This window comes from Stegodyphus dumicola, chromosome 1 (genome assembly GCF_044657685.1).
Source record: "Stegodyphus dumicola isolate Sdum_Otavi_A_Nest chromosome 1, ASM4465768v1".
Classification (NCBI taxonomy): Eukaryota; Metazoa; Arthropoda; class Arachnida; order Araneae; family Eresidae; genus Stegodyphus; species Stegodyphus dumicola.
In genome coordinates this window covers 52,126,903-52,139,697 of record NC_140768.1, presented here as the reverse complement: position 1 = coordinate 52,139,697, position 12,795 = coordinate 52,126,903, and the positions used below count along the sequence as shown (strand labels likewise).

Below are 12,795 nucleotides of genomic sequence, written 5' to 3'. Positions count from 1 at the left end.
AATGGCTGCATAATCATAACAAGCTTTCTGTTTTTAAAAAAAAGATAAAAAATTAATTAGATTTAAGTTAATTCAATTTTTATTAAATTGAAACAGACGGGGCATTTTATTTTATACGCATCGTTAAATGAAAGAGGGTTACGGGTTTTGTATCACCGTCTATAGAAATGAAAATTAATGTTTTATTTTACTAGTAGGAATAGAATGTATACATTGAGGGAAATGAAAATTAACTTCGCTATCATTGTTGAAATACGTGAATTTTGAGTTTTGTTTAAAGGTTTTGTAGAGTTTCTCTTTCTTTGGGAGTTTAACATAGATCCAAACTCTTAAAGACGTAGAGCGAATTATCGCTGTGTCTGGAATTAATTACAAAGGCTTGCAAAGGTTTTAAAATAACCTTTTTATTGAAACACAAGCTTTGAACATAACTAAGCTTCTTGGGCTAACAGGATCGACGACCACTTGTGGCAATGTAAATAAAATAACAGTCAAATTTAAATTAAAAAGTAGGATCGTAGTCAAATCTTACACAATTAAATTTAAATCAGATTCTGCATCAAGTCTGATGGTAATTCAAGGAAATCGACACTTAAATCCTATCGTGAGACATATTTAGAAACTTTATGCTCTGTTTGCTTAGTAACCTCAGACGGAAGTTGTAGTGGGCGCTGCCCATACTGGAAACTTTGGCAATGACACTGTAAATGCATTAGGTATTTTTGGATGCAAGCAAGATGAGCGAACGCCTTCGCCGGAAATCGAACCACGGACCTCTGGAATACCGGCCCAATGAGCAGAACCACTACACCACGAAGGCATGCTAGGAAGGCTGGAGAAATACCTTATAACACAGCTGAACAGATAGTCAAATTAACGGCAACAGACATTAATGTTATCACTCTCAGTATAAAACTGGCAGCTTCTCATCTAAAATATTCCTCACGTCAAATTCTTTTTAATCAATAGCGACTAGATAGGAACGATGAAGTTACAGGCAGAAGAGTGTTTAGTTTCTTACCAAAATTTGTTGCTGTTCTCATAAAAGGCATCTTAGAGGTCATGCATGGGCAACTAATACCTGCAAAAGCAGGCATACAATATCCGGCTTAGGGCTTGTACCTCCCTTGCTCTCACTATCACAAGGAGACAAGACATAGCAATTGATCCTGCTACCCACACTATAATGTTTTGTAACTAGTAAAGCAGTAACTTTAGCTGTATATAACCATTGTATATATCCTTAAAAGTTAATTTAGAAGTCAAACAGCGAAAATCAGTGTTTTATTTGCAAGTTTTCACAGCACTAGTTTCGATCGTTTTACCGAACCATCCGATCGATGGTTTTCCTTGTACGCTACTGTAAACCAGGGTTTCTTAAACTTTTTTCAATCGCGATCCCTTTTTATCACTGAGATTTTTTCGCGACCTCCAGGTCCCCCTAATATTTACAAAAATTTTGTGGGACACCATAAGTATTGCGCAAATTCGACACACGCGTGAGTGAAACTGTCAATTTTTTTCACTTGTACTGTACTATACTATTGCTGTTTTAGCTCATTAACTTTAATTTCTAATTTCAAGGCATAGAACAATGTGTAAAGTTTAAATAAGTAACAGATGAAATGACAGCGTCATGTGCAAAGCAAGGAAAATGAACGTTTATATTAACAAAAAAATGCGTCGAAACGTTTTCGTTTTTTTTTTTTTTTTTTTTTTTTTTGTCTGTATTGTCTTCCCTCTCCGGAGGTTGACTCAGACGAATGCCTGGGAAGTACTGGTTAGGATCTGTACCTAAACAGTCTCAACCACGGAGGCATAATAACAGACTTCACAGAAGGCCTGAGGGCTCTCAGGACAGAGTGAAACTCGGCAGGGACCGTACTCGTACCGTACTGCCTTGTCTGCCCTTGCTCTGTGGGGTCGCAACATGGACATTGATCCACGGGCGAGGCGATATTAATCCTGTTTGGCACCATCGAGGTTGCATTAGGTCGGGAGCCGTCTCGTTCCAACAGCGTTGTCTGTATTGTCTTATCTTTATCTATTTTCAGATACATTGTGTAAAAATATTTGGTTTTGGCGACCCCCCTGCTGCAAGTCCCGCGACCCCTCTGGTGGTCGCGCCCACAGTTTAAGAAACGCTGATGTAAAGTAATGTTGTAAATTTTTCTTGCTTGAGGGTAATGTTTAAATATTTGTACTGGTTTCACCTGTATTTGTATCTATACCGAGGCCTTATTATACACTTGTATTGCCAACGCCTATTATAATACTGCAATAGCAGTGTCCCCATCTTGCAGTCTTCCTTTTTGTTCCGGCCGTTCGTTCAAAATTCCTTACAACGATAAGATAAATGAGACAATAAAAGAAATTTCAGTAGAAATAAAAAGTGCGTATCTAAGGACATTACTCCCAAAGCATCAAAAAGACAGAGCAGGGTCCAGAAATTCAAATACTTGGTGGAATCACCACCTTACGCAGGAAAGGAAGAACTTACGAAAATTAAGGCAGGCTTACCAACACTCATATAATGAGGAGAGAAGGGAAAAAGGACGAAATATAAAAGAGCAGAGGTGTTATATAAGAAGAACATATTCAGAGCAAAACAAAGGTCGTAGAATAACTTTTGGAATAATTTAAAGATAAATTCCCTTTTGGGACATAATTTCGATATAGTTAAAGGGAGCTATTATATCAACCTTTAAAACTGAGTACAATTAAAAAAGGTTCCAACGAATGGACAGAGACAATAGAGGACACATTACAACAAATAGTGAACTTCCACTTCCCCCAAGATGAGGAAGACGCAGATACAGAGGATCATAGGGCGATAAGAGAAGAGGCAAGGGAAAGTTCGGATGCAGAGAAAGAAAGGCCATTCACAATAGATGAAATAAGGTCCATAATTAAAACAACAAAGAAGGGAAAAGCTCCAGGTAATGATGATTTATCTATAGAGATAGTAGAATAAGCAATGCTAGCCAATGAGGAACTCTCTGAGAAAATCCTTAATAAATATCTAGAAAATGGATACTTTCCGGAAGCATGGAAAACAGGGAATCTACTCCTCTTCCAGAAAGAAGGGGAAGACGAAACAACGGCAGGGTATACCGCTCTATATGCCTTTTGTCGGCATGGGGTAAGATCCTAGATAAGTTATTAGCAAAAAGACTAACGTACTCTTAATCAGCGCCCAAGCCCTAAACATAAAGCAGTATGGCTTCCTGCCAGACAAGAGCACGGTGGACGCGTTAGAAAGCTTTAATAAAACAAATAGACAGAAATAGAAGAGAGGGGCTTCGCACCTGCGTCATCTCGCTAGACGTGATCTCGGCCTTCAACAATTTATGGTGGCCAGGTGTCCTGGATAGACGAAAAAGATTACAATGTCCAAGAAACATATTCGAGATGATAGGCAGTTATCTAAGTGATAAATCAATAGTTTATAAAAGAGACGGCATCAATATACATCACAAGTATCAGAAGGGATCCGTCCAAGGTTCAAATCTCGGACCCATTCTCTAGAATATAGTAGCGGATACCGCCCTATCATCAGACTTAGGTGATAATGTCGAAATATAAGCGTATGGGGACGATTTTATACTGATAGTTCAATAATGACTATTTATATGGCAGTTTTACTTTAAAGACGGTTACTTCAAGATAGGTAACAAAGTTTGCTTGTTATTTACTGTTTCCGAACAGTAAATATACACCTTTTTCTTTTTATTTTCTTGTTTGAAATTCGTGAACTGAATTTCTTAATTGTACTTCTGATTAATTTTCTAATTAATTTCTTAATTGTATCTCTGTGTTTCGAATTTGTATTTTCTACTGCAGAGTAGAGATTTCCCTTGCTTTCAAAATCAGAGCGTTTCAGTGAAACCTTCCATAATCCGCAACGAATTGTTTTCCTAATTTTAACAAGCTAATAGGTTGTTGTTACGTTCTTTGTTACTTAGTTTACATTTAGTAATAGCAGCTTCTGACTTACATGAGCAATTAATCAATTTTTCATGCTACTCATCAGATTTAATAACTTCGGTTTCGATTTCTTTAACATTCGTAACACATTGGATTTCAGAATCTATTTCTTTTAACTGTTTAAATTTCAGATTTATCTGTTCTGAAAGTTCTTCCAACTCTTTTCCTGTTTCATTTTCTAAAATTTTAGTTTCGAGTTTAGAAATTAATTTTCTTGTTTGCGATTTCCATTTCGAAATCAATTTTTAACAATTCTTTCAAATTAACTTTATCCTTATTTAACTAAATTTCTCTTCTGATTTTGATTACATAAAGAATAGAAGTAATTTGCAATATAAGAGTTGTTCAGTCATCAGTTCAATCAAAATGGAAGTAATTTGAAATATAAAGATTCATTTCTTTACCAAAGGAGAATATTAAATCTTACCTTGAATTATCTAGGTTATTAATCTTACATGGAACTCCTTAATCCAAAGGTATCCAAAGGTAGCAGTACATATTTAATCCAAAGGCTTGCAACACTTTTACATTACCATTTTTTATTCGAAGTACAAACAGTATTTCCCGGCAGATGCACCAATTTGGTAAAAAAAGTATATTTTGACTTCCAGTCAGAGAGCTGATCATACTTATTACTAATAGAAGCCAATACTTCAAAGCATTTTACAAAAATAATCATTTTATTTACGAAAACAAACACTCTTTTATAAGAATAGTAGCGCCCTCTACGGTGATACAAAAAAAAAAAAATAGTTTGTGGGATTTTTCAACAGCCCTAAAGCTAGACTTCAGAAGAACATATTTGTAAAATGCGATGAGCTGTGGTATGATTTAATATATAATGAATATTTTGCATGTTATTGAGCAGTTACTATAACTACTTTATAGAATTAAACCCTAATTTTGAAAATTTTTTTAATCATTTTCTAAATATTAAAACTGCAGTGACATCTTCTATTTCATTTGCTTTATTTTATATAGTTTCAGAAAATAGATTTTTCTACTTTTATTAGATGAATTTCAAACTCACCTATAGGCCTGTAGCAGGAATTGCGCAACTGTCGAATTCGAGCTTCAAAACCCCGTCTGTGGCTAACAGAATCGGATCTGAATACCATTCGTAGCACATCTAAATCTCCTTCGAATGAGAGCACTGCAAAATAAAATCAGTTGTATTAAAAATCTTTTCTCTTAAAAATCTCTTCAGTTTTCTTTAAAAATTTGATGGTGTACGATAGTCGATAGTTCTCTTTTTGTCGCACAAAACCTTGAAGTTTATATTTTGATAAACTAATGGCAGACTTATAAAAGCAGCGTTTCTAACCAACACCTCATACACCACAGCTTTTTGAATACGGGTCGTTAACAACAGAATATTGCTTAAATAAAAGGAAGTGAAACATTGACACTTTGACTACTAAAAACTGAATAAAATTATCCATTTAAAACGAAAATAAATAGTATGGAAATAGGATGAAAACTCATAAAAGCAAGGTGCTATATGGCTTCGGTGGTTATAGAAAATAGGTTAAAAATAGTTTCATCATAAAAGCAAATATTTGTGGGGTTTGTAATTAATCAATAAAAGTTATATTAAATGCTGAACTACGCCCTCAATAAAACATTATAAATTATAATAAAATACATGTAATTTTCAGTATACAATTAAAATGAAATCTTAAAATCTAATTTATTTGCGAAAATATTGTGATGCGCATTATTTTCAAGTACCTCTTCTAAGGTGACGTTAAAAAATATAAAATAGGGAAGACGAAGACTATCAAAGAATTAATAATATATTAGAAAATAAAGCTCTGACAAAGGAAGCTTGCAGTAGTTACAGATTGGTGCATCCTTCTTTTAGCAGATGCTGATGTGGGAGTCTAGATGATCGATCCGGAGCAGAGTTCAAATGACATCATTCTTTGTGATTTTTGTCTGAGTTTTAGACTTGTTTTTCTACTTGAATTTCGTCTTTCTCAGTATACTGATGTCATTTATTCAGGGCCTTCTGTCTGATGGAATAGTGGATGCCGATAAAGGAAAAGGATCGGTAATGAATTTCATCAACAGTTTTAGCTGCAGTAATAATCTGCAGCTTTGTATTTCCTGTAATAACAATATACGTTGGACCTATCATGCTTCAGAACTTTCTTAACTGCAGAATTATTATCGTAAGGAATTGACATTGTTTTCGAAACATTTAATTAGTCTGGACAGAAGATGAATTTTGTTCCTTTCTCTTTAACTATGAAGAAAAGAGCAAGATTAATACCAGTGATTTTGGTCGTGAGCACAGAAAAATATTTAGGAAATTGATAGTTTTATTGTTTAAAAACAATGGCTCATTTGATATGGTTAGATAATTTTGACCCATCAATATGAACTGGCGTATAAACGTTACACAAGTCGATGTTCATCAAAAGGGACACTATTTATATCATTGATGCAGTTTTTTAAGCTGTTAAATACAGTTCGAAACTAATCTCTTGCAGCCGCCCATTGCCATATTTTAAATCGGTTTTCTGTGTGAAGTACCAGATACTGCAAATCGTATGCATTACGTAGAAACTCAGCCTTTAAACTGATGCCGAGTATGCATAAGGGATGGTTATTATAGAACAGCTGATCGTCAAGCATAAGATCTCTAGCAGGATGGGAAGTTTAACCTCAAAGAAGATTTAAAACATTCAGCAGAAAAGCTTTATACTAGAGATGTTCTGAAAGCTTTGAAACAAATCCTTAGAGCCATCGAAACAAATCCTTATGAAACAAATCTTATATTATGAACAGAAGCAAGCTTTGTCATGACAGAAAACGTACCGATCCATAGATGATTATTGAGTAATCGAGTTTTGATTTAACGAGAGATCTATTACAGATATGCAAAATTGAACATGTATGGTTCCCCATAAGTATTCCACAAGAATTTTAATAGATTTAATCTTTACAAACAGTTTTTCCTAAAATGTAAGTAGCTAACAATCGAATATCATTCCAAGGAATTAAGCTTCTGAGAAAAGCTTGAATTAATGTGTTCTGTAAATAGAATTCCAAATCAGGATGCTTTCTTGCGACAAAAATGAACGCTTAGTGTCTTCTACTTTGAAAATTGACCAGTTAGTAAGTAGGTTTAGAGAAATATACAGATGTCTGCATGAAACTCGTGTTTGCGCCTTAGCAGCAAATCAACACATCATCCAAATGCAGTTATCCTCTCTGTTGAAGATTACTCCTCCTTTCTTATTGTTGAAAAATGTTCTTTTAAAATGAAGTTAATTTTTAATGCTAAAAGTGTGTGGTACTCAGTATGCAGGCGTGCAGTACACACTATTCTTCAACGGAAACATCGGAAAGCGAAGAATGTATCTTTCAAAAACATTTTGCATAAAAATTAGTAATTTTCGGCATAAGTTTACATTATAAAAAATTTTGCAGATTATCATATTTTTATGTTTTGTTATATATTTCCTCCATACCAAAGAAAAGTGAGGACGAGGTGATTACTCTTAAGAAATGCATTCTGGATTACCTTCCTTTTCGAAAATTGTTTTATATTTAAAATGGTCACCTATTCCCATTTTCCGCCAATAGTTTTCAAGCCTATAGAATTTTTCATTTTTTCTAGTCTTTTACAATGCCCACTAATTGAGGTGACAGAGCGCTTCAGTTCTTTTCAGGCGTGGGAATAAAAATAATAATAGCTCTTTGCCATGTATTAAGAAAAATCATCTCCGCCATTAATGACTCATAGGATAGATGTTTTTCATTACACAACTGTTAGCTATCATCAGGGTTAATCTTACCCCGTTGGGTTAGGCGTATAACCTTGGTTAGATATATAAAGTGTTTTGCCATAAACCAAATCCAAATAACCTTAAAATTTCTCATTAAACCTTAACATTATTATATCTATGCCATAGAATTAATAGTTAGGCATATCAAAAATAACTTTATTTCTCTCAAAATGCAATTTGCTGCAGAAAATTGCTGTTTAATAACTACTACAACAAGATACGGTGGCAAATTTTGCAACAATACTAACAATTTTCATTTTATTGCTTGAGATTCTGCAGTCCTTTTTAGTATAATCAATGGAAGGTCATTATAAATACCGGATGCTTTCCAAACATACTCTGAGATTTGCCTTCTTGAAAATATGATATTTGATGCATATGATAACCAGGATTACTTTCGTTTCTTCCGTCAAACTCTTCATGCTTTTCCTTCATTTTTTTTAAACTGCATAAGATAAGATGATATTGGGTATCTGCATAGCACTGTCCAACCTATTTTTTGCTACCTGGCTATTTCATGGCAGTTCTGATTCCACTATAGCCTAGGTTACATGATGACCAGCTGTCTGTATAATAGTATTAGAGATACCTCTTAACTGCTTGATAACTATCCCATTCATCACCAAATGTTTTATAAAAAAGTATCTTTCAAAGGGAAAAAATAACAAACACTACGAAAAAGCACCAATATCATTTAAAATATCCATGTGTTTTGGAATGATACAAAATTTCCCTAAGAAAAACTTAAAATTGCATTATTATGAGATTGTTTAATTTATAGTAGATCTAATTAACATATACATATATCATGTTTTATCTTAAAATTATTTAAAAATTTGTATGCAAAATATTCATTATACTGAGATACAGTTTGACTCTCTTACCTGAAGTAGGTGGAGCACGTGTGCCACAGTACCTATCACCGTTCTTTTGCAACTGAAAAAAATCTGAACTGCAGTCTGGCTCATCCTCCACATCAAAATCTAGAAATTCGACCTGCACTTGACACACCCCTCTGTCCAATCTCTTGATCGTGTAGACGCAGAGGGCATCGGCTGGATAATCATCAGGATAACCTGGACTATGGATGACGGAACGTTCCTCAGTGATGGTCACATCGCAAGAAGCTGAGGATGGCATTTAAAATGAATAAGGCATTATGGTTTTCGATGAAAAAAAAAAAAAAAAAAAAAGAAAGAAAAAGAAAAACTTACAAAAATTTTATTTTTTGAAACCTTCTTCTTTAGTAGACAAACTATTTTCGTATTAACTATAAGTTTAACTGAGTGAACTAGGGAAAAATGAATATGGATTATCTCATTAAAATGCAAATATGGACATTACCTTCAATATACTGTGGACAACGAATACTCTTCAGAAAAAAAAAACGTGTCTTTTAAAAAGAAGCGATTGTAGTTAGTTCTGATGCAAATAATTTTAATATGTCGAAAGACGTAATCAATTCATTGAGGTCAAACAGTCTTTGGGAGGGAATTCAAAAGGCCAAATTTCTTAAATTTTAGCTATAGAAAGAGCTGTTCATAGTTGTTATCAATGAGAAGTTTAAACTCTAAACAACTTTCATTCCGTACTGCGCACTATAATTGTTTGATACAAAGTGCATTTAATTTGATATTGCATACATATGTTTCTGAAAGCCCTTTTTTAACTGCGTCAAATTGCACCAAATTATCATTAGAAGTACTTGAATATTTATGAAGAAAGATCTGTATTTTTAATACCTCTTATATTTCTTCATAATAGGTTAAAAATGTGTTAATTTGGAATTTCGAATAAATATTTGAATAGAAGTAAAATATCTTCCAAAACTTTTAAACGGTTTATTAGGGATGTGGTTTTTCAGTTAAGTTGCTTTTGATAATAAAAGCCAACGTGAACAATATTTAGTGCATAAAACAGAATTTCAAATCTTTATGAATGATCATGCTTTTAATTAATCTTGCACTTGGCATCAGGCTGAATAATAAATATTTAATCCACTCAGTATACTAATCAGTACTAAGCAGCATCTGTGTATAAGCTTCTTGAATTATGATTAATATAAAATATGTATACTGTTTAAATTTTGAAAGCTAAATCTTCTCTATCTTATCACAGGAAGAAATGCGAAGCGTATATATTCATGCAAGGGGTGCGTAAATTAGAATGCTTATTTATCATTAAAACAGATAAACACTCTCCAAAAAGATTTAAAATATATAAAAAATGCTGCTTTTTAAAATACACTCTTTTCCAAAAAAATCGGAGCTCCAAGAAGGACTTTTGCGATCGTGACGAAATTTGGTATCCGAAAACATCTTGATCGAACATGCAAAAGATCAAAGTTTCAAGGCAAACGAACAGGAATTGCGATCATAGCGCGCATTTCTAATGTACAATTCGAAAGTATAAAACTAGTAACAGAGGCGGAAAATTTATCTTTTTTGTTGCTGCCATTGTAATTCCGTAAAGAAGCAACTGAAGATGCCATTATGATGATATCGAAGATCTTACAGACAACTAAACGACATCGAACATCGACATCGACATCGCATTGTAGGGTTGCGTGAAGCTGGGTGGTCATACCGAGCAATAGGCCACCACCTGCAGCGTACAGACACTGCTGTGCAAAGATATTGGCAGCAATGTTTGCTACAAGGAAATTGCCGACGAAATGAAGATGTCAAAGAGCACAAATGCGAGGCAAAATAGGATGGTTGTTCGCCAGGCCCGAACCGCCCCAACGGTATCATTGTCGACTATTCAACGCAGTACAGCCACGTCTATACCTCCCGTAGTACCGTCCACTATCTTACGGCGCTTGTCTGAGGCGGGGTTACGCTCACAGAGGCCATTAAAACGTTTGCCTTTGAGCCCGCAACATCGGCGGAGTCGTCTGGAGTGGTGTCGCAGCCGATCATCATGACTGCCATCAGATTGGCATAGTATAGTGTTCAGCGATGAATTCCGCTTCTCTCTTGAAGCAGATGACCATCGCGTTCGTGTCTGGAGAGGACGGGGACAGCGGTCCCAATCAGCCTTTGTTTTACAAAGGCATACAGCCATAACTCATGGTGTGATGGTGTGGGGTGCTATTTCTTATGCCAGCAGCTCATCTCCAGTCATCCTCCGTACATCTTTAACAGCTCAACGATATGTTGATACCATCCTGCGGTAGGTTGCATTACCTTCATGGCACGCCATCCTGGGGCCATTTTCCAACAAGATAATTCCAGGCCACATACCGCTCGCATATCTCCGGACTGTCTCCGTGCCGTTGATATTCTTCCTTGCCCAGCAAGATCACCAGACCTTTCGCCAATCGAGCATGTCTGGGATATGGTAGGCCACCAAATTCGGGCACCACAAAATATCGCAGATCTGGAGTTACAACTGATGAATGCCTGGCAGAATGTGTCGCAGGATGATATTAGGAACCTCTACCCCTCCTTGCATCGACGAATTCAAGCATGCATTGCCGCCAGAGGCGGTTCCACCAAATACTAATTTGAACACTTAATGGGTGATTGTGAGCCGTGGGCAGGTACCTTAATTTTTTAATCATTTTATTATCTGTGTGTCAGCTATACACATATTCAATTTCATCAAAAACAATCACTTCTTTCATGGTGCTTCGATTTTTTTGCAAAAGAATGTATATAGCAAGTATGTTATTATAGATTATGTGGTCTTGTAAATCTTGATTTCATGGATAATATTATCAGGTTCAATGTTCCTTCTAACCTTCTTCGGGAACATGCAAGGACCTGACTCGGAACAGAGAGCTTACTAAAGCTATGTTCACTAATTGAGGTAAGTAGACAGGATACAGACGAAGGGTATACAAAACCCTTTATTTTTCTCTATATACAATAACTTCCGTACTTCGGAATACACTGACCCTCCACTCGGGGTCTAACGTAAAAAAAGTATAAAAATAAAACTAAACTCTAATTTAACTTTAGAATAATACACGTGGAAGCTTGGCCTTATAATAACAGGAAGCGTATGTAGCACAGAGACTGTGAACACTACAATACGTTTAATTTATCAAGAGGATTAAAACCTCTGGCCTGGAAGGCGAACAGCAACTGCGTAACTTCTAAGGTAAGCGGCCTGCTTCGAACTCACTGCTTCCTCTCTCTCGCTTGGCAAAAAGGCCACACTTAAATACTTGGCGTTCGCCAGACAAACTTTGCATAAAAACCTTCACGCTTATAATTCTGGCCGGAAGTAGAAAATAAGAAGTGATAGTAAAGATTTAAAATAAAATAAACGTTAGTAAAACTTAAGATCCTTACATACTTCCCGCCAGAGTTAATTAGTTTGAAACTGAGGTCTAAAACGACCTTGTTGAAAACTTTTAGCTCTAGAATCTAACGCGAGGCCAACCTTTTACAAACACAACTTAGCTAGAAACTAGAAATTTAACAGAAAGAAATTTGTTACAATAGCAGTTCCCAGGATATACAACAATCTTTTTTTCATCTGTACTGCATCTAACCAGGAGCTTTTATTCAATTCTGGTTCCTTCCAGAGATCTGGAAGGAAAACTAGTTTAATGAAATGTTACACAATGACATGGCAAGTAACATATAGAATTATACTGCTCTTAACATTCTTATTTCATTCATGACTATTTTAATTATCTCTCCCCGTGCTCTCTGACATGTGTTGTAAAAGAACACCAAACACGAATGTGTTTCTGTCTACGTGTGCCACACTTCCTCCTACAATCAAAACACTAACGTGTTAAAATTCAACATAACGAGACCTCTTAACACACCCTACTTTCAACTCTAAACCCTGAGGTACTATTCTAAAAGTGGCTAACTCTAAAGTGTAGCGTCAGAGAGCCTAACTACATCATTCAACCTTTACCACATATTCACCATGATTTAATCTTTACAGTCACACGAATAACAAATTTTTAACATTACTTTCACTTTTACCATATCACGGTATTTCTTAACATTTAAAATAACAGTTCACATGTATATAAGAACATATC

General features: G+C 35.2%; 1 protein-coding gene across 1 annotated transcript in view; it reads right to left on the bottom strand.

Moving 5' to 3' along the window:
- LOC118205429 (cubilin-like) overlaps nucleotides 1-12,795 on the bottom strand; it is a 140,862-nt gene that overhangs the window by 56,528 nt on the left and 71,539 nt on the right. The window contains exons 13-14 of the mRNA XM_085814393.1: nucleotides 8,669-8,911; nucleotides 5,018-5,140 (exon numbers count right to left, since the gene is read on the bottom strand). Coding sequence (XP_085670519.1) covers nucleotides 5,018-5,140; nucleotides 8,669-8,911 — 366 coding nt within the window. The remainder of the gene's footprint in view (nucleotides 1-5,017; nucleotides 5,141-8,668; nucleotides 8,912-12,795) is intronic.